The sequence below is a fragment of the Rattus norvegicus genome, chromosome 2 (genome assembly GCF_021556685.1).
Source record: "Rattus norvegicus strain SHRSP/BbbUtx chromosome 2, alternate assembly SHRSP_T2T, whole genome shotgun sequence".
Lineage (NCBI taxonomy): Eukaryota > Metazoa > Chordata > Mammalia > Rodentia > Muridae > Rattus > Rattus norvegicus.
The window spans coordinates 47,770,001-47,797,188 of record NC_141535.1 but is presented as its reverse complement, the minus strand read 5'-3'; the positions used below and the strand labels follow the sequence as shown (position 1 = coordinate 47,797,188).

General features: G+C 42.0%; 1 protein-coding gene across 1 annotated transcript in view; it reads left to right on the top strand.

Moving 5' to 3' along the window:
• The first annotated feature begins 24,091 nt into the window (after nt 1-24,091).
• Nucleotides 24,092-27,188, top strand: part of Ndufs4 (NADH:ubiquinone oxidoreductase subunit S4) — a 110,060-nt gene continuing 106,963 nt past the window's right edge. Inside the window, 1 exon segment of the mRNA NM_001025146.1 lies at nt 24,092-24,196. Within this exon segment, the coding sequence (NP_001020317.1) occupies nt 24,099-24,196 (98 nt within the window). The 5' untranslated portion in view covers nt 24,092-24,098.

Sequence of the window (27,188 nt, the reverse complement as noted above, 5' to 3'; positions counted from 1 at the left end):
CAAAGTAATGTGGTACCATGAACCAAGACCATGAAAATATAAATGCTATGTTAGGGGCTGTAGCTCAGTAAAAACACTTGTCAACAGTGCGCAGGCTCTGTTTGGGCATCAGCACCACAGGCAACGATAATTAGACTGTTGTCTAAGAATCCTTCGTTGAGAAATCTGTCTTAGACAAATATATTTCGGCACAGACGAACAGATTGCTCAAATCTATTTGTAAAATATGCCTATCTAGTTGTCCTTACTTGAATATGTTATGATGATCCTTGTATGTTCTACGAGGAGCATGTATTACTTTAACAACCACTAGCTCAAGTCGCAGTTTAGTCACTGAAACATGGGTTGGATTCGCAAGAAGGGCATATATGACTGGCCACAGAAAGTTTGAAAATTAATTAACTAAATTTTTAGAAGCCGATCGTGGCAAAATTTCCAGAGCTAAGGCAAAGCCAGTTTTTATTTTAAATCAGACTTCTAAGAGATGTGGGTAAACCCCACCCCCAAAGACTCTAGGCTTCATCTATTTCTAAAGAAGACTGAAAATATAACAGATATAAGTAAAGTTGGCCTGGCCCGTGGAATCCCTCCCAAGAGTGAGAGACTCATACGCTGTCATCATCTTCATTTGATTCCCCAAAGGCAAGGTGTACTATAGAAAAAACATTTAAGTCTCTTTTAAAATAAATATTTATGAAAGAGAAATCTAGCAGGGGCTTCCACATTCTTACATACATCCACTATATTGGACGCCCCTGCAGATTGAGACACTGAAAGAGATATGCATGCCATGCATTTTCTTAGGGGAAACAATTTTTAAAAAGGGAGGAGAAAAGTTCCTTTAATTCTACATTAAATCTGGCTACAAATAGCACAATGTTACTTTATGACTATTTATACCAGATTCTGTGGATTCTGGCTCAAGATATTGACAACAGAATAATTATTAAAAAGGCTGTCTTTATGTAAAAGATTGGAAATTCAAATTCTCCTTACAAAAGGAAGGTTTTTAATGTCCCACGGTCAGTGAGAGGTCATGGATTTAACTGTCACCAACTGAGACCACTTTGTCCAATGATACATTTCTTCTTCATGCTGTGCGTATAGTTAGAACTGGAGGGTGTCTCTTATCTTTAAAACAGAGTCACAGAGAGTCTTACTTAGTAATTACTAAGTTCAACTCTTCTGTGCATTGCTCAATAAATTCACTAAGAAGCGAGCGCCTTGCAGAGCCTGTCTCAGGATGCCTTAGAAGAAATGATGGCTTCCCCATTCCTGACACACGAAACATCTTAAGGACTAAAACAATGTGGTCAAAGGACTCTCCTCTTCCGTTATAGACAAAGATCCTCGAGGCCGTTAACCTCTAGAGATTACGCAGAAAATGTGCATACAGTCTCCTCAGAGGTAAACAAAACAAAACAAAAATAACCAATCAGTTTGGGTGATTGACATCATGAGAAGATGAAGCCCAAAGGAGGAGGAGATTAACCAGAGAAGACCTACAAAGGTTGTGTAGCTACGCCAGGAGCTTAGATCCACTTAAATGTGTTAATTCTCCAAGGGCTACAGATCTGCAAGGTATCTTTGAAAAAGAGTGACTGCTGGAGGTGGTAGACTTATGTTTAGGGAATAACCTGGTTCGATGCCTGTAAAACCACTTAGGGTTTCTTATTATGACTTGCGGAGACCACTATTTAAAATGGAGAGAGAACGGCATCAAAAATAACTAGTGATATGCATATTGCAAACATTCATGTGTAGAACTAAAATCCTAGTGCGTGCAAAGGTGGTCCTTTGCCATTTTCAACTGAAAAGTCGTAAAAAGGTAGAAAGGCTCATTTCAGCAGTGGTGCTAAGAAGGCATAAGGAATTGGGAAAGCCATGTATGTCAGTAGTCTAGGCTCTGTGAAGGAACACTAGACAAGTCTAAGAGGTGATAAGGACATGGACTTGTTATTTGTGACATTTTATTTATGAAATGTCTGAAAGAAATGTATGGAGTCTATCTATGTAAATGTGTCTGTAGATACATGTGGAAGGATTTTTCTGTTGTACAATAAACAGGCAATCAATATTTTGTCCAATATAACAATGGCTGGAATGAATTTCAAATTTTTCTTTTTCTTTTTCTGGGTTATAATATCTCCAAGTGAACGAGTACTTTTACAGGAAGGGAATTTTGTTTGTTTGTTTGCTTGCTCACTTGCTTCTTTGTTTTTGTTTTTTGAATGAGGGTTTCTGTGTGTAGCCCTGGCAATGCTAGAACCTGCCCTGTAGGCCAAACTGGCCTCGAACTCACAGAGATCTGCCTGCCTCTGCCTCTGGAGTACTGGAACGAAAGGTATGCACCACCACTGCTCTGCTAGAAGTAGGGAGAATGTTAAAAAACTAAAACCAAAACCAAAACCAAAAACAAAAACAAAAACAAAAACAAAAAAACTCAGAGCCATTCCCGTTGGTACCATGTATCACTCAGTTTGGAGTTTAGTTGAGTTCATACTGCTGTGCTGGGACTTAAGCCCAAGTTTCAGACATAGGAGAAAGGGGATGGAAAAAAAAAGTCCCTGAAGAGACAGGTTCACATCCTAGCTGCACCAGGGAGGAAACAATAAATTTGATTTCACACCCCTGGGTGTAAGTCGGGGTTTCCTACAGTTTGTTGCCTGGATAGCTCAACAGTACAGGGGAGAACCTGCAAGGCTGCCCAAAGTCTCCTCTCGCCTCAGATTTTCATTCAAACCTTAGATCCTCTGAAAGCCATTATGAGAGTTTTGCTTTGAATTTAAGTGACATTAAACTTTTCAATTTGAAGAGAGGTTTTTATATTACAGATGCAGGAGTAAGACTGATGTAGCTGGAAGAAGCTGGCTACAATTTTCTTGCAGTTTTGAGTGCCACCCCCAACACACACACACACACACACACACACACACACACACACACACACACACACTCGGGCACCAGAGGCAAGGCAGCATGGAAAGTGTAGACCCTATGGTCAGCATCCTCAGGAACGGCTGACCCTGTGCACTAAAGCTCCACTAGGCCCAGGGCTCAGACACCTTATGGGAACCACAGCACATGGGCGGAAAAACTGAGAATACATTTGCTTCACTCACCCTTATCACAGAACATGCTGTTTGTCTCTTTGGTTCTTTTCAACATCCAAGTCCTTAAAACTGAAAGGGCAGTTTAAGAAGGAAAATAAAGACCAGGGACGGGGGAGGGGTTGCTGTTGGTAAAATATGTTCTCTCGCTACTCTGGTGGGACCTTAAGGGGAAACACAGAGATAAAGCTGAATCTCAATCTCTCTCTCTCTCTCTCTCTCTCTCTCTCTCTCTCTCTCTCTCTCTCTCGCTGACTCTCTATCTCTGTCTCTGTCTCTGACTCTCTATCTGTCTGTCTCTGTCTCTCCGTCTGTCTCTTCTGTCTCTCTCTCTCTCCCCCTGTGTCTCTGTCTCTCTCTGTCTCTCTGTCTCTGACTCTGTCTCTGTCTTTCTGTGTGTGTGTGTGTGTCTCTCTCTCTGTGTGTGCATGCGTGTGTGTGTGTGTGTGTGTGTGTGTGTGTGTGCGTGTGTGATATATTCTTATGGATATTCCATCAACATTTATTTCACCTTCAGTATAGATTTACTCTGGAAAATTTAAGATGTTCACAGAAACTAGCAAATAAATAAGAACCCCATATTCACATACTACTCACACTCTCATATTTCATTTGAATAGGAGGTGTTTTCAACTCTACTTCTGGGGCAAGAACAACAACATTCAAGTGATGTGCTTAGCCTCCAGGACTTTCTTTCAAAAAAGCTGTTCTCACAATGTTCACATTTTTTTAAAACTAAGAAACTTCTAATAAAGCATGGGTAACTCACAATCTACCCATAACTTAGATCACTCTTCTTATTTAAAAGCAAACACACACACACACACACACACACACACACACACACACACAACATTGTATCTGAAGGACAGGGCAGCCTGGAGCAATCAAAGGGCCAAGAGGGGATATTAAATCAAAAGCATGCAGAACCAACCGAGTAGATATACAAACTTTTAAAAAGCAATTAAACAAAACAAACAAACAAAAAAACCTGTGGCAAGCAAAACAGGAGAAAAGCTGCAGCCCTATGGTAAGCCTGTGCTGTTTAAAGGCTTTTCAAAGGCCAATGCTGTTGGAGCTAAGGTTTCAGGTACTAAGGGAGAACTTGTGAAGCATCTTTTTTTCCTTGTGCAGTTACTCATTTTGAGTCCCAAAGGGTGATCTTATTTTATTTCTCTTTCCTCTACCCCCAAACATACTGTGATAAAAATTTATAGAAAGAAATCAAATCTGCTTCTAGTCGGAGTCACGTTTTAAAGAGAACAAGTAGTTTTGTATTTTTTTTAACATTCGAAAGCAAGTCAATGCAGTAAACACATTACTGTATCTGAATATCCTATTTATGCACCACATTTAAATTGTCGGAGATGGAAACGCTTGAGTCAAAGAGATATTTAGCACATTCTCTAAACTGATGGGAAGGACACACAGACACAATGGGGATTACAAGTGTCTTTGATGAAGTCTGCCTCATTTGAACCTGTTTTTTCCTCTTTTAGAGAACAAGAGATAATCGCCCTGAAATAAATATTTTCCCTTTTGAAAAAAATGTTTTCAACAATCGATAGTTGGGCAAAATAAGGCACTCCATACAGAGCTAAAGTGGAGAAATAGCATACGAGCAGACAAAATACCGAGATTATTTCTCTCCACTCTATTTTTTTTTCAAAGGAGAGAAGTAATGAGCAGACAACCACTTGTAATTACAAGTTGAAGTCTTCCTTTGACAGCCCACAGATCAATTAAATCCTCTTCAAATTAGTTTTGATGTGTTAATGTGAGAGTCCCCCCTCACCTCCCTACGTTTCCAAGGACAGTTCCTGGTTTCCAGGCGGGCTCCGGGGGCTGGATTGTTTCTCTTGCTTTGTTGTGCATTAATACAAATCACTTGGAACTAAGGAAAGACACAGAAAAGTAACCTTGAGACAGAGTTCTCCTGGTGTTTTATTTTCCCACACCCCCCCCCTCTTTTTTTTTTTTTACCTTCTAGCTAATTAAAAGTAGAAAGTACTGGGACCTTGGTTATGTTTTTTTTTTTTTTTTGTTTTTCTTTCCCCAAACTGTATTCGCAACCTTTAGCAACACTCAGAATGCCAAAATGTAGCAGGTTGCCTCAACTCCAATTTCCACAACCTGCTCAGAGAGGCCTCGACTCTGAAAATTGTTAATCACAATTTTAACGCCGATCCTTCCCTTGAATGTGAGGCGCCTAGTAGGTTAGGAAAGATTATTTTAAATTTATGACTAGATAATTCTTTTCTCATATGACGGGAATCCAAAACAATACCTCGGTTTTATCTGACAGGGAATTACTGTCACGTTTGCCTCCCTAGTGCTTCCTGTTGGGGGTGAGTGGCCTATTCTTCAGCATGACAAAGTGATTTCTGAATGGCTGGTAGTGCCAAAGGGCCATTAGTATGCTAAGCCTTTTAGTGGCATGGGATAGCTCCATCCTGCTTGCCTCAATTGTTGTAACCGGGCCACGTGACCAACTGATGGTTTCAAGGCAACCTTTGGAATCTCGATGTCTTCCAGAAATTAATATTCTTTCTGGTAATACAACCTAGGGACTCCTCCTGCCCAGCGTTTTAATGCCTCAAAGGACACGACCCAGAGCTAAGAGAAAAGGGGAAGCTCGGTAAATAATATTGCTAGCTTCTCTTACAATTAGTTTTTAAGAGTCTAAAAAGACAGGCATAATCTGTTTGGTGAGCCTGTTGACAGTTTTTTGCCATGTTCTTAAATTTTAAAGTTTCTACAAAAATTCTCGACAGTTGCAGGTCAAGAGCAATTTTTTTCAAAACCTGGCTTGGAGATAAGCAATGTTGCATTTCTTTGTACTGTGGACTCTTAATTCCCAGCACTGTCCCTTTTTCGTTTCCTGAAAAAAAAAATATCCCTTTCATGCTGATTAACTGCCAGCACGCACAGCAGAACCGCACAGGCACAAAACAGTCATTGGAAAAGGAAAGGAAGTGACTCAGACGGTATCTGACTGATTACTTACTTTATTATGTCTTACACTGGTCGACATTTAATCTGCGAACCAACATGTTTGCTGAAATAACACGTCCTTAGTTCCAGAGATTGAAAGATAAGACGCTTTGGGCTACCTATAAATGATTCTATAAAGGCGTGGATGGAAAGAAAAAAAAACGGACCAGTTCCTGGACCCAGCACTAAGAAGATCTAGGCAACATGCATGTTTGATTAAGAAGGATATTTAAGAATATCAACCCCATACATATTAAAATACAGAGAGAAATTGCCTCTTAAAGCCTAATGCACTCCGCTACATGGTTTCGTACCCTTGCATTTTGCACGAAACTATGTCAGAGTAAAATTTGGACTTTTCTAAGTAAGAGACTGACTGGCTTTTCAGAAAATAAAGCAAAACAAACAAAACTAGCAACCTTCTCCTTTCCCTTCTCTCCTCACCCAGGCACAGAGTTAGGCCACACAACCGGTCCTCCCCGGGCGATTTGATGCAATTATGGGACTGAGTTTCATCTCACACGATATATTTAGCTAATAGGATGCTCTTCGCTGTCAGACCTGGCCCATTAAAGTTTCTCAGCGTTGTCCCTTTATGCCTTTTTTCTCTCTGCCAACCTGGCTCAGAGCACTGTGACTTTGAAAACTTTTGGAGAAGCTGAGTCAGAAGCTGGAACAAGTCTTGATTCAGAAACACTTTTTTAAGGGGAACATCACCAGTTGGGTAGGAATACCAGTAATGTATCTCCCATCCCACACTCGTTCAGCTAAACAAGCATTACAATCTGCTTTGTTGTAAACGGGGAAAAATAAAGTTTTAAGACTGAAATAGAGCTTAGACTTGCAGAGGACACAGGTTTGATTCCTGGCACCCACGTGGCATTTCACAGCCATCCATAATTCTAGTTCCAGGAGACTCGATGCCCTCTTCTGAACTCTCCGGGTCACCAGGTGACCACGCTCAGACTCACACAAGCAAAACACTCATGCACATATAAAAAGAAATAAACCCATCTCAAAGAATCCAAAGAAGGAAAGGAAATTTAAGTCTCAGGATTTTAGGTTGGCTACGAGTAATTTCTAGGTATTAATAGTCACATTTTTTTTTAACCCAAAGAGGAAAATCAGTTTAAGGAAAAGACCAATTAGATTTTGAAATCAAGCCATGTTTTTGTAATGCAGCAAAACCAGATCTTTAATAAAGGCAATTCCTTTTACATTTTTTTTCCACACCCACAGTCATTCTAGGAAATATGTGTAGGCTACCAGGGCATGGCCCAAACAGAAAGAAAACTCTGTGGTGGCATATTTACTGGTGGCCTTTGTGAAATGAGAAAAAACGTACAAGGTAACTTGACCAGAGATGAGAAAAAGTAACTGCAGACGGCACATAAGGTATGATTTGAAACAATCCAATCCTATTGCTACCAGCTGGTTTTTCTAAGCAGCCTTGTGGGAGCCTCACAAGCTGAAGATGAACTGACTGGCCTGAGTCAACTATGCAGGCTTCTCAATAGTCACAAATTAAGTGCGTGTGTGTGTGTGTGTGTGTGTGTGTGTGTGTGTGTGTGTGTGTGTGTGTATACAGGGTCTATGTAGCCTTGGTGGTCTTAGTACTCACAACGTAGACCAGGCTGGCCTTGAATTCACAAGATCTACCTGTCTGATTCCTGAGTACTGGGATTAAAGGAATGAGCTACCATAGTCAGCCACAAATTAATCCCTTAAACAAAACTTTTTGTAAGGCCACGTGCTTGTTACTCATTGAATTTCACCCTGCTGCTCATCCCTAGGTTACAAATCTCAAGGAAAATAATTCTCCCGATGTTCAATCTTGTTTACAGCCTACTGCCCGGAGTGCACCAGATCTGGTACAAAGTTTCTCTTTACCCAGATTTTAGATTCCACAGAACCTGGAGCACACAGCCTTGTGAACTTCAGTGATACTCTGGTGAATGGGCTAATTGTATTTAGATTTGTTCTGTAAAAGAGAAAGCTCTTCCAGCTCATTCACCGTTCTGAAAACAGTGGTGTGCAGGAAGCTATTTTCCCTTAAGAGCTGCAGTGGGGACGACAAATGGAACAGCGGATTCATCTTCATTATTATCATTTTTAGTTACATGTGTGAGTATGAGCACATGTATTTGGGTGCCTGCAGAAGCTAGAGGCATTGGATAGCCCTGGAGTGGCAGTTACAGGGAGTTGAGAGGTCTCCAAAATGGGGGCTGGGAACTGAACTCAGGGAGTGTGCAAGACCGGCACACTCTCTTAACCTCTGAGCCCCGGGTTTGAGTTTTAAAATGTGAGTTGCAAGTGATCTCACTTTTCTACATACTACCACGACAGAGGTTAGCTAAATCTCTCATTCTATACTTTTCTAAGCAAACTCTAGTTCTGAGTCTGTACTCATCACGCTTCCAAACAAGCAGTCACGTTAAGTGAGCCCCAGTGTTTAGTCATCCCAAAACATTATAGGTCCCACTACATGTACTAATCATATTCACAGGGCTGGCTCCTGCAATCCTCTTTTAGAGGATTCCTTTTATACAAACTGTTTCAAATACTATAGCCATAACCCTGCAATAAGGAAACGTAAAGAGAGTGAGTTTATCTGATTAGGAACACAATACATCATCGATTATAGTCTTCAAACCTTACTGAACCTTGCTGGGCTTCCACAAAGCACTCACAAAATAACCTACAGCCTGATGTTAGCTGACAAATAACACCTTTAAGCTGACCTGACTCTCCTAAGTTGTTAACCCGCAATGACTTCTACAAACATATATCACGGGTACCGCAGAGCTGGAGTGGATGGGGGGCTTCCACAGTTTCCACAGTCTGCAGATGTCTCTCCGCATCTCCCTTTATTTGTTGAGTGGTTGGGCAAAGCACTGTGTGTCATGGCTTCTTCCGGTAGCCTTGTGGACTGGATCAATGAGGATAATCTCAAAGAATTTATATGTGAATACAAACCTAGGAAGAACCCACCATTCTCAGAGCCACAGAGTGGGATCCGACTTTCCCCTCAGCAACAGAATGAAGGCTTTGGGTCACTTTTAGATGGTTACTGCCAGGACAGACGGACTTGGATAAGCTGCAGCCTTCGGAGACTTGAGTTTGCAGCAACCACAATGACATGGATCTCCTATACGATATAACCTTGCTTGCACTTGTATCCCACCCAGCCTGAATACGTTGAGATGAGGATCCCTATGTGATATACTGAGGACACTGGCAGCAGTGGACCCTCAGAAGAAAGCTACCATTTTGGACTACTCCTTCCCCTGGAGGTACTTGTGTGGACCCATCTTGACCCACCCAATGGCTGCCACCAAACCAAAGGGAAGAAGCCTTTCTCCTACCGAATGGGCTTTGCATTGGAAATCTACATCACTTTTGAACCATCGTACATTTTATGTAGGAAGTAAAATCCTGCTGAAAACACAAACTTTAGTGACATTAGCTTAGTGACTAGGCATTAGTGAGAAGACTGACTGACTCTGGAGCTGCAAAAACTGTGAATAATGACCCCCCCCCCCCCCGAGAAGCAAAATACATGGTAAAACTGCCTTCAAGAAGGATCCAAATGAAAGTATTCAGTCACTAAACCCACAGCACTAGAACTGACTAGAGAACACAAGTACTGGTTGTACGCGAGCAAACGCTCAATATACTCAGATTCAGGTAATCAGTACATTTTACCTCAGGTTATGGACAATGAGCCACTGATACCAAGGCCCAGGGTTGTAGAGAATCTGCTCCAGACGTAGGTGTCATCACTGGTAAGAGATGGTTTAGTTCCGTGCACAGCAGCAAGTCTAGGCAGCATGTATCTTGCATTTGGTGCAATGTCGGCATCCTCATTGGACCAGCTTTTGCAGGCTGGTTTGATTTGGGTGCTGATTTCTGCCCAGCTCTCCCTGTCATTGCCCTGTTTAAACTTGACTTAGGGGCCTGGGTGGAGGCAGAGGGTCTGAGGAGGATGGAGCTCAGTGACAAAGTTGCTTTCCTAGCTTATGCAAGGCTCAGTTGGATCTCCAGCATTGAAAAGAAGTTTTTTCTTTTTTTTTTTCTCCATCTTTATTAAATTGGTATTTCTTATTTACATTTCAATTGTTATTACCTTTCCCGGTTTCCAGGCAAACATCCCCCTAACCCCTCCCCATCTCCTTCTCTATGGGTGTTCCCCTCCCCATCCTCCCTCTCATTACCACCCTCCCCCCAACAATCACGTTCACTGGGGGTTCAGTCTTGGCAGGACCAAGGGCTTCCCCTTCCACTGGTGCTCTTCACTGATACCTAGTATCATTGATACTAGGCTATTCATTGCTACCTATGCAGTTGGAGCCCAGGGTCAGTCCATGTATAGTCTTTGGGTAGTGGCTTAGTCCCTGGAAGCGAAAAGAAAATTTTAATTGCAAATGCAGAGTTTAAATCTTAAGACAGAATGTGGCTTTCTTTCCTTGTTGACGTATCAACATCTTCCTCTCTTTACCTTTTTTCTTTGTTTTTTGGTGGAGACAGGGTTTCTCTGTGTAGCCCTAGCTGTCCTGGAACTCACTCTGTAGACAAGGCTGGTCTCGAATTTGGAGATCTGACTGCCTCTGCGTCCTATGTGCTGGACTAAAGGCGTGCGCCGCCACCACCAGCCTAATAACTTCTTTTTCTATAGCAATAACATCCTCTCTGACAACTAGAAATCTCTATAGACAAAATCAGAGAGCACGGTGATGAGCATCAGGAGATTGGGTGTGTAGGTGAGGAACTAGAAGCTGGATAGGCTGGTGTGGTCGTGTGAAACAGAAACGTATTCCTATATTCTTGGGTATCTAAGTTCTGGGTCTTCACTCGGGGGAAGTTTGAAGAGATGTGGCCTTGCTTGAGGAAGTGCGTCACTGGGCATGGGCTTTAAAAGGGCTCGACCACTTCAGGTTTCCTCTCTGGCTTTTGTGCCTGTGGTTTGAGGCCTGAGCGCGGCATCCTGAACTAGCCACCGTACTTGCCGGTTGCTTGAGGCCAGGCCTTCCCATAGCCAAGTTACAGACACAGGTAGTATCCTGCCCCTGACTTTTGTTTTGGGGGAAGCTAAGCTAAAAGGAAGTACTGGCAAGTGGGAAAATTAGGAACGCTGTCTCCTCCCCTGTCTCCAGCCCCACCCCAGTTTGTGCTCACAGACAGGTGCAGCTTGGCAGCTGAATGTTTCTTTCTCCACAGGATTCTAGGCCCTTAGGAATGTCCTTTCTGCTACACAGCCCCGTTACTGTTTCAGATCCCATGAGCTGTGATTTTTTTTTCTGTGACGTGTTAGCCCTGACTGATTGTAATCTCTCCCTTGACGCATGAGCGACCTGATTTGGCGTCTCTACAATGCAATTACCTATATAAACACAATCCTCAGGAATTAAACGTCCTCTGTTTGCAGTAGCTAATGTGGTTTGTTCTCCTGACAGAACACTGACTAATATAGACGTCACAGAAAGACTCACAAAACAGTGACGTTTGATCAAAGACTTAAAGGTAGCCATGCTGATTTCCGGGACGGGGGGGGGATAAATTCCAGACAGACAAATAATTAATACAAAGCCCAAAGGGGAGAAGCTGCTGAACACATTTAGAAAAATAGCAGTGATTAAGGAAAGAGTAATACCAGAGGAGGTAAGAGAGAAAATGCAACATATGAAGGGCCAACCAGTACCGATGGAAGTTTTTGAGGGAGGGAGTGACTGGTAAGAGCCTTATATGTCAAAACATTGATGGTCCCTGTTCTGAAAATCTGCTATAGGGTTAGGCCCAGTGGCTCAGGCCTACAATCTCAACTGCTTGTGAAACTGAGGTAGGAAGATCAAAAATTCAAGGCCATTCTGGGATATAGAATGAAGTCAGCCTGGGCCATTGAATGAGATCCTTTCTCAAAATAAAAAAGGGAAAAGGGAGATCTTGTATAGACTGATACAGTCTTTGGCTAGTGTATATGAGGCCCTAGGTTCAACCACCATCTGCTACCAAGTTGTTGGGGGAAAAGAGGGTATTAAAGAAATAAGCCAGACTCAGAAAGAAAGATATTAAATGATAAGCTATTAAATGTTTTCTTTTCATATAGTGACTAGTTTGTTTTATTACTTTGATAAACCACTAACCAAAAACAACTTGGTGGGGGAAATCACTTACTTGACTTACAGGCCTGTCTCAGATGAAACACCATGACCAAAACAGCTTAAGGAAGTAACCTTTTGTCAGGCTTATGCTGCCTCACCACTGTCCATCATTAAAAGAAATCAGGACAGAAACACAAATAGGGCAGGAACCTGGAGGCAGGAACCAAGCAGAGCCCATGGAGGACTGCTGCCTACTGGCTTGCATTTACATGGCCTATCTTGTTTACTTTCTTAAGCATTCCAGGCCCACCTATCCAGGGGTGACACCTACATTGGGTTGGGTCCTCTCACATCAATTAGTAATGAAGAAAATGTCCCAGGCCACTTTGATGGAAATAATTTCTCAGATGAGATTTTTCTCTTCTAGGGGACTCTAGTACTCTAGTTTGTGTCAAATTAATAAAAAATAGAGAATATAGATTTAAATACATACACACACACACACACACACACACCCCATACACAGCGTGAACTCAGAAAGGAAATTAGGTTAAAAAAAAAGGAGAAGAGAGCAAGGGGAGTCAGTATCTGAGGGAGATGCCATGAGCATGACAACTCTTATAAAGAAACATTTAAATGGGAATAGCTAACAGTTCTGAGGTTTAGTCCAGTATCATCATGGCAGGAAGCATGGTGGCATACAGGTAGGTAGACATGGTCCTGGAGAGGTAGCTGAGAGTTCTACATCTGGATCCAAAGGCAACAGGAAGTAACAGTGCCACACTGGCCAGGGTTGAGCTTCTAAGAGCTCTAAGCCAGGGACCCAGTGATATACCTCCTCCAGCAAGGCCACACCCACTCATCCAAGGCCTCACCCACTCCAGCAAGGCCACACCCACTCCTCCAGCAAGGCCACACCCACTCCTCCAACAAGGCCACACCCACTCCAACAAGGCCACACCCACTCCAACAAAGGTCACGCCCACTCCAGCAGGCCACGCCCACTCCAGCAAGGCCATATCCCTCTGCTCCTATGGGGGCCATTTTTATTCAAACCACCACAGTCAGGGAGGGCAGTTGAGGGATGAATATGAGCAAATTGATGAGAAAGAAAGGAGAAAAAGAGCGGAAGATAGGCAAACCAGATAGTAGACCAAAGCTGGCAGAATAGGTGACTATTAGCCCTCTCAAGTCTTCCTCAGCAAGGCCCATAGGCTAGTAAATGCAGGCTTCAGGCTTGCCCCACCCTGAGTTTATATTCAGCTTTGCTATTACTAGTCATATGACTGTAGAATTTGTTATCAACAATCTCATTTGTTTCAATGTGATGAATCTCAATTTGTCCTTGGTGCTATGAGGATGGATCAAATGAGAAAACACCCAGATTAGGTGACTAAAAGGCTGGCACCCAGTAGACATTCAGAGGTCGCAGGTTCAGTTCTCAGGATGCGCGTGGTGTTTAACAACCATCTGTAATTCCAGTTCCAGAGCCTCTGACGCCCTCTCTTGATCTCTATAGGCACTGCACTCATGCAGTATACAATGGCAAAACACACACATAAAATAAATCTTTAAGAAAAATAGGAACGACTATGGGTTAAACAGATTTGAGGAAATATGCGTGTCAGGTTTATAACATCTAGTATCCAGCTGAGGAAATAAACAGGTAGGACTACAATTCTGAAAATCACGGAAAGTGATAGGTGTGGGTGAAGAAACTGCTCATGTACAGGTAAAATTTGAAGATCCTCGAAGTAGATGATGTCATCTAGAAACAGGAGAAGACGACAAAGAATTGAGTCATGGATCCTCTCAGACAGTACTGAGTTGGGAAGGGGAGGAGGAGGAGGGACCAGTACTGGAGCCTAAAAAGAAAAAAATGAAAAATGAAAAACAGCATCCAAGCAAAACCGTAGAGATACTAGGACAATGTAATGTCCTGTGACTCCAGGCAAATAGGGATACTGAGGACACAGAAATGTGCTGTGTCAAATGATAAACAAAATGCAAAATCTGAGAACTAATTCTTGATTTATCACATGAAGGTCGGTGACCTGGAAAGGGAGGACTCAGTGAAGCTGCAGGAGGCCAAGTACCACCGGAATTCGGAGAAAGAGGGAGCCGAGACAATTGAGGCATGGACAGAAAGTTAGTTAGATGGGTGCTGCTGTAGAGAGACCGGACAATAGTTGGTGGGATAAGTAGGGTCAAAGTAAGCTTGTTAATCAAAACAGAAGAAATCACAGTCTGCCGGGAGCCCAAGAGAATGGTCCCCGAAAGAGTAAAGAATCTGTAGATAAAAGTGAAGGGCAGATCATAGGTGGTCCAGGATGAGACCATATCTCATTTGCGACGCGGAAGGATTAGCTGTAAACAGGAGACCTGAATGGTTGATCTATAGTAGCAGAATGTAAGTTGGAGCCTTCTCTGAAAAGCTGTTCTGATTGCTTTATTTCCCCCACACAGAAAGTCATTAGCTCTGCAGAAGGAGAAAAGGAGAGACAGCAAAGGTTCTGGGAGAGAAAAGAGAGATGTAAAGTTGATCTAATAAAAATGACATAGTGACTGGAAGGAGAAGGAAGGAGAAGTTATGTTTTTCTGCAAAGTTCTTTAGGACTGTGGTCAAGTAGAGGCAGGAGAGAATTACAGGAAAATTTAGAAAACATGAAAAGGAGAAAGAGTCCCTCCTTTGCCAACAGTTAAGAATTCCAGTACAATAAAATTTGCCAGGAAGGTTGTCTTCATAGAGACAATATTCCTTTTTATACTTGTATTTCAAATAACAATGAGTCACATTTAAGGCTTGCACGTATATGACCTTATTTCCCAGAGGTAAACCTGCAATTTCCTGGGGATCTCACAAATAGGAGTATAAACCCTCATTTACAGTCAAAAAACATCTCAATGACCTGCTATTCCTGCGAACTATGTTTTTTGTTATTGTTTTTATCCTGCGAGCTGTAATCTTATTTAAGGCATTTCAGGAACGAGCTTCTGATCCTGTTTACTGTGAAAGAGAGTGAAATTTTTCCTTAAATTTCTTTCAGATATAACTCCAGACCATCAAAATTTTATATACATCAATATTGTAAGGACTCCTAACTGTGTGGATACTGTCTCCACCCCCATACGAGCATTTAGATCTGTATTAAAATACCCTGCTTAGTAAGTTTACTATGAAGTATCTGCTTCATACCAATTTGTTCTGGAATTCTTTTGCACACCGAAGTCAAGAATCCTGGATTCAGGATAGAGAAGTGGTTCAGTTGTGAAGAGCACACACTCCCCTGAGTGCCTGAGTTCAAATGTCAGCACCCATATCAGGGGGCTTACAACTGCCTGTAGCCCCAGCCCCAGGGGGCATTTCACATCACTGACTTCTGTGGGCACTTGTATTCACGTGCACATACCCCCCCCCACACACACACACATTGTGGTGGTTTAAATATAATTGGCCCAGGGAGAGGCAATATTAGAAGGTGTGGTCTTGTTGGAGTAGGTGTGGCCTTGTTGGAGGAAGTGTCACTGTGGAGGTGGGCAATGAAGCCTCATCCTAGTTCCATGGAATACAATCTCCTCCTGTTTGTCTATAAGATGTAGAACTCTTGGCTTCTTCCCCAGCGCCGTGCTGGACACTGCCATGTTCCTGCCTTGATGATAACGGACCGAACCTCTGAACCTGTAAGCCAGCCTCGATCAAATGTTGTCCTTTATAAGAGCTGCCTTGGTCAATAGTGTCTCTTCACTAGGAAAACCTAACGAAGGCACCCATAATTAGAATATAAGAGAATAAATCTTTTAAAAAACAAACAAACCAAGATTCATCTGAGCAGAGATCTCTAAAGAGCATGCCTTGGGCTGTCTCATGTCCCCGACTGGAGCTGTGGCTCTGGTTTCTATTCTCTCTGATCCTGACAAATCGTGGGAGTTAAGGACTTTTCTCCAGCTCTGCTCAGCTGCATGGCTTTGGTGGAGAATAGAGACATGGATGGATTTACTGTAAGTGGTTGTTTTGCTGTATACAAAAATAATGGAGAGGCGAGGGAGGCCGTAAGTATAGCAAAGAAGATGTTGTATATGCATGAAGTAGGAATAGTGAGGTGGTGGGATATCAGTGGGGTGGTGGTTCTCCTGGGTTAAAACGAAGGTTGGAGGGTGTGGACTACTATTCATTCATCATATAGAATAAATCTTGTCTTTAGGATCTGAGTTTTCATATTTACATGTACACAGCAGAACAGAAAATATGAAGACGGGGGGGAGGAAAGAAAAGAAAATATGAAGACAAGGAAAATAAATATGGCTGCTATACATATTTAAGGCAGAATACTCAAGACTTGCCATATAAGGGCTGGGGACGTAGTTCAGCTGCCTAGCAGGCGTGAACACCTGGGTGGGTTTGACCCTCAGCATCACGGGAAATCAAACGTGGTGGCACACGCCTGTCATCCCAGTGCTCAGAAGGGGAAATCAGGAAGATCGAAAGTTCAAGGTCATCCTCAGATACATGGTGAACTTCAAGCCAGCCTGGGCCACAGGAGGCAGACAGTGCAGCAGCTAAGAATACTTGGTCCTTCACTTTATGACCTGAGCTCAATCCTTCCAACTCACGTGGTAAAAAGAGAATGACTTTCAAAGTTGTCCTTTGACCTGTATACATGCACAATGGTATATGTATCATAGGTACACACACACACACACACACACACACACACACACACCCCTAAATACCAAAACTAAAAGGAAGGTGACATTTCACATTTTTCATGTATTTCATTGTCTAGACTTTGATAATATTGTTATTTCTATTAATTAAAAGATGCTTGGGGAGGCTGAGACAGAAGCACCATGGTCTAGCTAGTAAGAACTTATTTCAACTAAAAAGAAAAGAAAAACAGCCTTCATTCCAGTGGTCCATAAAAATACAAGTTCTATTACCAAGGACACAAGGGAAAAATATATCGTTAGGCAACTGCCATATGTTTTTCCCCATGTGTACTGGCTGGTTTTGTGTGTCAGCTTGACACAAGCTGGAGTTATCACAGAGAAAGGAGCTTCAGTTGAGGAAATGCCTCCATAAGACCCAGCTGTAAGGCATTTTCTCAATTAGTGATCAAGGGGGGAGGACCCATTGTGGGTGGTGCCATCTCTGGGCTGGTAGTCTTGGGTTCTATAAGAGAGCAAGCTGAGCAAGCCAGGGGAAGCAAGCCAGTAAGTAACATCCCTCCATGGCCTCTGCATCAGCTCCTGCTTCCTGACCTGCTTGAGTTCCAGTCCTGACTTCCTTTGGTGATGAACAGCAATGTGGAAGTGTAAGCTGAATAAACCCTTTCCTCCCCAACTTGCTTTCTGGTCATGATGTTTGTGCAGGAATGGAAACCCTGACTAAGACACCACATCTTGCCTCTAAAAGCAAGATACACAATTGGTCCTGTCATGATTTAACTGCTGGATTTCTTCTTTTATTCATTAGAAAAAACATAATGATGCGTTCTGTAGTTGATGGCTTGATGACGTCTTCTACTGTGAGAAGGGTAGTAGTAGTTTGCTAAGACAGAGAACATACAGGGGAGCAAGAGATTTTTCTAGTGGGTTAGAGAGAAAGAAAGGACACAATTGGTTTGATTTCTACAGGTTAAGCTTGAGAAGGACATAGAAGCAGTTGAAACCTTAGGCTGAGAATTCAAGAGTGTGAATGGGGCATGTGATTAAATTTATGTAGGAAAATTCTTTGAGTTCACAGGGACTTTGATCATTTGTACCCATTTCCCAAAACTGATTTCAAGAAACAGTTCTTAACTACACATGGAAATTGTTTCATTGGTTGCCAAGGTCTCAAAAGCCCTGCCAGAGGTCATGATAATTTTATAAGATGATACTGTATTAATTCAAGGGTTTTCAATTAAATTAGCAATAAAAATATAAGATGTGATTTAAAAAATTAGTTTGTAGCCAGTAAATGATGATGGAGTTTTGCCATGCCTCTGGTGATTTTGTGTGAAACTTCTGATAGAAATATCTGGTTTTAATTTATTTTTTTCTGGATGCTTTCTTAAAGACCCATGTGCAAGGAGAAAAATTGAAAACAGACAACGTTAGATCCACTGTAAATTTCTCATGCCATCAGAAATACTAAGATAAATGTTTCTTTTGGCCACCATGCATGAAATAAAAGCAAGAAGTAAAGTCAGCTTCTATCTGAATTCTCCTAAACAATAAAATGCAATGTGCATTGAGACGTTCTATTAAGCCTACTAGCATAATCTATAGTTTGGATGAAATTACATTTAAGAAAGCAACGACTCCCCCAAACCTGCACATAGCAAACTATTTCTGTCCCATTATCCATCTTATATCAGTCCCTAAAACATAAACAAGAAAATGAAAGTGGTTATTATTAATTTTTTTCAATGAACGCTCATTAAGAAGTATTGCTTTCCAGCCACAGGAAAATACCAGTTTCTAGAAATACCACTGGTTCAAGGGTGGCATTTTAGAAGCCAGTAAGCTCGGTAGTTGGGGAAGAATAATCATAGTAAACATCATCCATGCAAGTCTTTTCTAAACAGCAAAGTAAGAGAGGAGCTGTCTTCTTGCATTTTATATTTTTTAATAAGTAGTTCTCCTTTCCCTTTCTTTCTAAGTTATTTTTGGTTTTGTCTTGTTTAGTGGGGTACTACCGTGTAGTCCTGGCTGACCTGGAATTTATAGAGATCTGTCAGCCTCTGCTCCTCTAGTACTAGGTGGGATTGATTAAAGGCACACACTAAGACACTCAGCTTTCTACACAGGTCTTTTGCTATGCACAATGTATCAAGCATTAGGTCAAATGAAGCAGTATGCTTGCACCTCTAACACTCAGGAGGCTGAGGGAGGAGGAGGATGAGCTTGAGTCCAGCCAGGGCTATGCACCAAGATTTAGTCAGGAGAAGAAGAGCAGTGAAGGGGACAGTGAACTAGGCTACATGCTGGGAAAATGACCAGCAGAAACAGATATGGTCTTTTCCTTGGATAACTGACTTTGCATTCTAAAGAAAGAAAACTACATTGAATTAAAAATTAAGCAAGGGAGAACACTAAGGAGGAGAAAAGGACCGTCCTAAGGATGTCTACACCAAGAATTGATGCAGTCACAGAAACCAGAGCGTTAGAAATAAGATCGTTAGAAAAGATGTTTCTAGAATGTTTTTAGATGTAGGATGGCTAATCAATAGTGATGTAATAATTAAGCTTTTTGTTATCACACAAAGTGTGGACATATTTTGCTTGGGGTTGGGTCAACACTGGATCCATGATGTCATTAAAGGCATAGGCGCTTTCCTTTCCTATATTCTTCCTTCCTGTCTTGCTGGCTACCATTGGTCCCATCTTGCTCAGAAGATGCCACAACTCTGGACATTATGTCCTTAGATAATGACCAGCAAAAGATGAATAAGGGGAATTGTTATTTCTTCTTCTTCTCCACCAACTCTTCTCCCTCATCTCTTCCTCCTCCTCTACCTTCTTCTGCTCTTCCTCCTCCTCTGCCTTCTCCACCTTCTTCTGCTGCTACTGCTCCTCCTCCTCCAGCTCCTCCTCTTCCTCCATCACCCTTGTGCCTCCTTCTTCCCTGCCTCAGGAAGCCTTTCTTTTTTTTATTTTTTTATTTTTTATTTTTATTTTTTTATTAACCTGAGTATTTCTTATTTACATTTCGATTTTTATTCCCCTTCCTGCTTTCTGGGCCAACATCCCCCTAACCCCTCCCCATCTCCTTCTCTATGGCTGTTCCCCTTCCCATCCTCCCCCCATTGCCACCCTCCCCCCAACAATCACGTTCACTGGGGGTTCAGTCTTGGCAGGACCAAGGGCTTCCCCTTCCACTGGTGCTCTTACTAGGCTATTCATTGCTACCTATGAGGTTGGAGCCCAGGGTCAGTCCATGTATAGACTTTGGGTAGTGGCTTAGTCCCTGGAGGCTCTGGTTGCTTGGCACTGTTCTTCATATGGGGTCTTGAGCCCCTTCAAGTTCTTCCAGTTCTTTCTCTGATTCCTTCAACGGGGGTCCTGTTCTCAGTTCAGTGGTTTGCTGCTGGCATTCGCCTCTGTACTTGCTCTATTCTGGCTGTGTCTCTCAGGAGAGATCTACATCTGGTTCCTGTCGGCCTGCACTTCTTTGCTTCATCCATCTTGTCTAATTGGGTGGCTGTATATGTATGGGTCACATGTGGGGCAGGCTCTGAATGGGTGTTCCTTCAGCCTCTGTTTTAATCTTTGCCTCCCTATTCCCTGCCAAGGGTATTCTTGTTCCCCTTTTAGAGAAGGAGTGAAGCATTCGCATTTTGGTCATCCTTCTTGAGTTTCATGTGTTCTGTGCATCTAGGGTAATTCAAGCATTTGGGCTAATATCCACTTATCAATGAGTACATACCATGTGTGTTTTTCTGTGATTGGGTTACCTCACTCAGGATGATATTATCCAGTTCCCTCCATTTGCCTACGAATTTCATAAAGTCATTGTTTTTGATAGCTGAGTAATATTCCATTGTGTAGATGTACCACATTTTCTGTATCCATTCCTCTGTTGAAGGGCAGCTGGGTTCTTTCCAGCTCTCAGGAAGCCTTTCTAATAAGGGATTTCCAGATCCCTCTGGACATAGTAATGTGCTACTGCAAGATCTCTTCAGGGAAAGCAAGCATATAGCTGTTATGGTCTCATTTTGTGTTAGGTTCCATCAACAAGGAAGAGGGATGTAGGATGAGTAGAGTTGTAGCTGCTACCTTATACAATGATACGAAGTAATAGATAGGATCTGGAGGCCCAGGGAGTAATTAGGGAATTGGGAAGAAAGAGCCCTCCAGGCAGCAACAGCCCATGGGAGACTGGGGCACTAGACAGAAAAACTTCTGGTGAGCATAGTGGAAGGGGCTGGAGAAGAAGACAGGAAATAGCCCGTTTTGAGCTGATCAGGTATTTTCTCTTTGCCCCCCCGCAAAGCAATGATAATCCATTGGAAAGATTCGTAAATCAGTGTTATATAAATTGGCAGTCAGGATTTGATAATCCAGTATGGACCACGGTCTACATTTAGGTATAGTGAGAATAAAATTATATAGCTTGGTAATTATTGTAAGTAAGATAAAAAATGTTTATTTGATCATTATTTATTGCAGAATTTAAAAAATAAATTGTTCCCAGAGGTAAGAAAAGCCACTAGAAAGTTGATCTTAGGGGCTGGAGAAATGGCTTAGCAGTTGAGAATTCAAGCTGCTCTTTCAATCTTGGGCACCCACGTGGCAGCTCCCAAATGTCTGAGACCATTTCCAAGGGATCCAACACCTGCATGGGCATACATGCAGGCAAAACATCAATGAATGTAAATAAAAATAAATGAATCATAAAAAATGAAATAAATCCTATTTCTTGAAGGATTTTTGCTCTTGCTTCACAAGTCATATCATAGAATGTTCACAAAGGACTAAAACCTACAAAATGCTAAGAAAAGAAAAAAGCAGTCTGGAAATTCTTATAGAGATGTCTAGGGTGGGAGTGAAATTAGAGGTTAGAAAGAGCCTGTCAATGAACGTGACATGTGAGCAAAACTGTAGGGTGAAGGACAGAGACAGAGAGCAGGGGCAAGAGAAAGAGGAGATCAATGGGAGAAGAGTATTCCAGATGCTAGAAAAGCATCCTGGGCCTGGAAAATATCTAAGGTAAAGTCTTTCAGACAAGTGTGCCTGGTACATTCTGGAAATACCTATTGGGTTTAGAGTATAACAACCGAAGGAGAACAGAGTAAGAAGAGAAGTCAGGAGTCTTTTTCCCTCCAGCACTGGGACTGAAACCAGGTGCATCTACATGATAAACATATGTCATCCCATTGAGCTACATCTTCACCCCTACATTGGCCTTAAAATATCATAATACAGTCAGTGTCTGGGTTTTCTGCTGATGAGCACACCTTGGGGTGTTTAATAGAAAAGAAGGGAATGTGTGACTTCTGACCCAATAGCTCCGATTGCTGGGCTAAAGCACATTGGGCAAATGCAAACATCCCTACCAAAGGGGACTGTGGTTTGGATCAGAGTACTACTAGGAGAGGCAGAGAACATAGTCAAATTCTGAATATATTTGAAAGGTTGAGGCAAAAAGAGGAACTAAGAACCACCCTATGACTTGGGTAGACAGTTCAGTGGTAAAGTGCTTGCCACCAAGCCTATGACATTAGTTGGAATGAGAAAACTGACTGCTGAAGTTGTTCTCCAACCTCCACATAGGACATGGCACACATTTGCATGCATACACACTGGGACAGTTTGTATATGCTTGGCCCAGGGGGTGGCACTATTAAGAGGTGGCCTTATTGGAGTAGTAGGTGTGTCACTGTGGGAGTGGACTTAACACCTTGATCCTAGTTGCCTGGAAGCCAATATTCTGCTAGTAGTCTTCAGATGAAGATGTAGAACTTTCAGCCCTACCTGCCATGCTTGCCTGGACATTGTCATGCTCCTGCCTTGATGATAGCCTTGATGATACTGGACTGATTCTCTGAACCTATAAGTCAGACCCAATTAAATGTTGTCCTTATAAGAGTTGCCTAGGTCATGGTGTCAGTTCACAGTAAAACCTAACTAAGACACACATATAAATGAACAAACTTAAAAAGAATCATCACAGGTATTATAAATACCTAGATCAATACTATATCAATATAAAATCATTTTTTAGGCGATCTGTTAAATAAGTTCTTGCAAAACTAATATTCTCTCATTAATGTTGGGTTATCATTTGAGAAACGACGTTGAAAACATTAGTGGATGAGAAGCTATGTTAATACTCTGGAGGCTGAAGGAGGAGGATTGTAAGTTGCAGTTTAGCCTGGATAACATCGAGAGATCCTGTCTCTTAACAAGAAACAAAGAGGCTAGGAATGTAGTTTAGTGATCAATTGCACACTTGCCCTGGATTCGAAGCCCCAGACTTGGAAGAAAGAAAAAGAAAAGGTTTGTTGTTGAAGTACGGAAGAGCCAGGTAAGAATAGATAAGACTCTTGGCAGTTAAACCTGGTTATAGTTTATAATCTTTGGTTATTGTTTCTTTTAATAGTCATTAGAATGGGATGGGTAACATATGAAAGGGATGATGGAGTTAGGAAGAGTAATCGAAATGGCTCCGCCCCTTTTCCGGGTGGGGGATGGGGGCGAGGTGTTTGCTAGGTAGTTCCAGAGACAGTCTTCTATCCTCTACCCTCAGCCTTAAATCCAAGTCTTACCAGAAATCAAAGGCTTACAAGAACAGATCACCAATGCCTTTGGCTACCTGCTTGCCAGGCAAGCGCTCTACCTACTGAGCTACATCCCCAGCCCCCACCAGATTTCATGTAAATCCATATGTTCTTTCTTCCTATTTTTTTTTTATCTTTGGCGAGGCCAGATTTTTAGTGTGGAAAATATGATTATTATAACTACAGACCATCAAACTGAGTGCAGCCTGTTATGAAGGCTTGCAAACGGAATCTGGCAACACTTTGGGAAAGTACTACTTTAGTTTCTCAAAGACTCAAGGAGCCCTCCGGCTCTTCCAGTGGGCTCAGTCTCAGATATTCTGAGTTCTTTGAAAAATTATGAGTTACAGGTGTTTATATTTTTGAAGTGTTTTCTTTGGGGCTTCTCAGCCTCAGTGTAAATGACCAACCTTACTAACAAGTATTACTTCTCCATTCACTAAATTTTTTTCATCCATTTTCCTCCTTATTTCCTTTAACTAGATCTTTTATCTCTTTTCTAGACTCTCAATATCAAAAAGAAAACAAACACAACATGATTTGTGTTTTTGCGGCCGCACTGCTTTGAGAACGAAGGAAGTGAGTCCCTAGCGGGGATCCGTACTCCCATCCTGGCGTTTGCCCACAGGAAGATGGCGGCGGTCTCAATGTCAGTGTCGCTGAGACAGGCGTTGTTGAGGCAAAGGGCAGTAGCTACAGCTGCGGTTTCCGTCTGCAGAGTTCCATCCAGGTAACATAATTGTCAGCCTAGTCGAGCTATTCATTCAGGATTCCCAGGTCGCTCCACTTTGGCGGGGGCCGGGCCTGCTGGGCCCTGGAGGCGGTCTTGGGAACGCGTCCTCCTCTGACCCTTCCTCGGGATGCGGGGACGGACTCTGGTCTCCCGCAAGGCGCCTATGGAGCCTCGGGTTCTCGGGAGCCCTGGGTCTGCAGCTGCGGGTGAGGGTCTATGCGGAGGAGCTGTGAACCGGACTGTGGCTCCTGAGAAGGGGAGGAGTCTGGGCGACTTCTCTCCCAATGTCCTTGCATCCCTTCCGTTTGTCACCTGTTTGCCCCATTCCAGCCTGAAAGGGTAAATCCCTGCTTTCCTTTCCCTGGCATTAGTTACTGTCGACTGAGCTTCTGAACAGAAAGGATGTTGTATTCATTATTTTGCATAAGAGGAAAACTTCTTAGGACTTCAGGGTTTATAGTAATATTCATCGGAAGGTTATAGCGTACCTGTTTTCTATGTGTAGTAGGAATGGAACCCCTGACTGTGCGTCCGAGGCTTGAGCTCCACCACCGAGCTACGCCCTCAGGCAATAAGGTGGCTTTTATTTTTATCTATTTATTTCGTTTGTTTGAGACAGAATCACACTATGTAGCCCTAAGTGGCCTGGAACTCAGATCTGCCCGCCAGAAAGATAGTTCTAAATAGTGCTGGAAGGTTTCTCATGTACTTTTTTTTTTTTTTTTTTTAACTAACCCTAGTGAAAGCATTGTTAATTGTTATCTTGAGTTATTTTTGTGGTGACTGTCCTCCCCCCGCCCCCGCCGTCTCCCGCGGCATTACATTATTTTACATAGTTCTCTTTTCCTGAACTTTTTATTAGTACATGTTTACGCATAAGCATTTTAATCTATGAGGTACTGTGTTTTATCACTTGTTTCGCAGTGGCCTTATATTGACAGCTGCATGATGTGGAGATTACATTAAATGTTTACAGTGAAGATAGAAGACTGTAAGGGGTGGGAAGAATATGGTACTTAAATAAGAAAAAAAAAAAAAAAAAAAAAAGGAAAAGTCAGACACACTAGCTCTGGAGAGCAGAGCCAGAGGCAGTTGGATCTCTGTGAGTTCCAGGACAACCAGGGCTATTTAAAGAGACCCTGTCTCAAACAAAGCAAAACCATTAAATAGCTTTTAAAAATATAAAGGAAAACAGGATCTATCAAAGTGTTTGTTGATTTACCGTTAAGCTCAATATAGAGGGAATAGAGAGTTAAAATGAGCTGGTTAGAACTTTTGGAGGCAAATTTTGTTGCAGTTTTAAGTAGTGGTTGTTTGGTGGGAAAGAAAGGTTGCCCTGGATAAAGTCAGGAGATTTGTAAAAGTTTTCAGAGACTGGGGATGTAGTTGACTTGGTACAGAGAGGCCTAGCATTCATGAAGTACTGCTGGGTTCAGTCTCTAGCACCTAATAAAACCTTCCTTGGGCACATAAACTCTAATCCCAGCACTCCAGAGTTGCAAAACTGTATGCGTTGGGGGATGGGTGTTCTGTAGGCAGTCGTAGAGCAGTACATATATATAGTATACAGTCACTGGAAAATAAATATTGTAATACCGGTGGGAAGAAAAAGATAAATTTATAATTAAGTGCTTTACATACGAGGAACTTGGGAAATACCAAATTGTTCTTTAAGATGGAATACTCCAGTGATTACTTATGGCTAACGTGGTGGTGATCTAGTTTAGATCTTTCCACTTAACATATTACTTACATAAGGTAAGACTAATGTGCTCTTTATAGAACTTGAACTGAAAACAAATTTAAGGGACCATCAGTGTATTTCTCAATAATTATGGTAGTTGAAATTAAGATAATACAAGGTTTTACGAATGGAGAGCTATTACTACACATCTAAACTTAACAGGATTTGCTTGTAAATATGTTATTATAGATTTGAAAATAGCATATATAAATTATATGAGATCACGCTTGTTTCATAGTTAAAAAATTAAAAGCCAGGGAAAATAATTTTGACTTCACACTACCACATTTTATTTTTTTACTTTTATGATGTGCATCTTAATTGAGACAATTATGTTTCCCCTCCAGAGTTTATGTGGAAACTTCTTACAGTATGTGATTAAATTAATGATTTGTAAAGACTGGACAGAAAGAAATCCAACCCATCAGGGCAATTTAAATATCAATTTCTTTTTAAAATCTTTTTGTAACCCTTAAAGAAAGTGCAGTGACAAGCTCCATCAGGTGAGTGAAATAAAGGAGCCAGACCAGTGAGCAGGCAGTGAGAGGTAGAGGACTGGGAACTGGCGTCAGTGGTCGGAGGAAGCAGTTACTACTACAGTGACACATGAATGCAATTAAAATGTCAATGTAAAGAAGACCAGCAAGTGAGAAAGAAAAGGTAAAACCATAGACGTGTCCTGACAGGAGAGAAAGCTGAGTAGGCCTAGGGTTGGCAGCTTGTGTTCTGTGAGCTTCCATTCCTTGCCTGAAGAGGTTAAAAGCATGCTTAGTCATCCATTCTTGTCCTTACTCTCCCTAACTATCCTAAGGGATTTTCTGACACAAATTCTATTTAAAATGTGAGTCTATCAACAGATAAGTTGGTTTTCTCTTTCAAAATAGTGACTCATGGGACTTGAAATACTTGTCTGTTTTCCTTCAGTTGAACATGATTGTGTATGTTTGTATCACCTTCCCTCACAGGACTTCTCAGATTAGACTGGATCTTGTGTTTTCCTACAACATTGCTCTTTCCCAGATTCCCAGAGGGTGTTCATTAGGCTCTATGATGAAGAGTAGGTTATGAGAGACTTGTGAAGTAGGTTTTGTGCTCCCAATCTCTGGCTGTTTTTTGTGTCTCCCTTTCCTACTGTGGAGTTGAGCCTGTAGAGACCCTCCAGTTAGGAAGTGGTTCTAAGTGGGCCTAGGACACTTCGTTGACATCAGTTCTGTATTTACTATACCTCGAAGGCAAAGGAAAGTC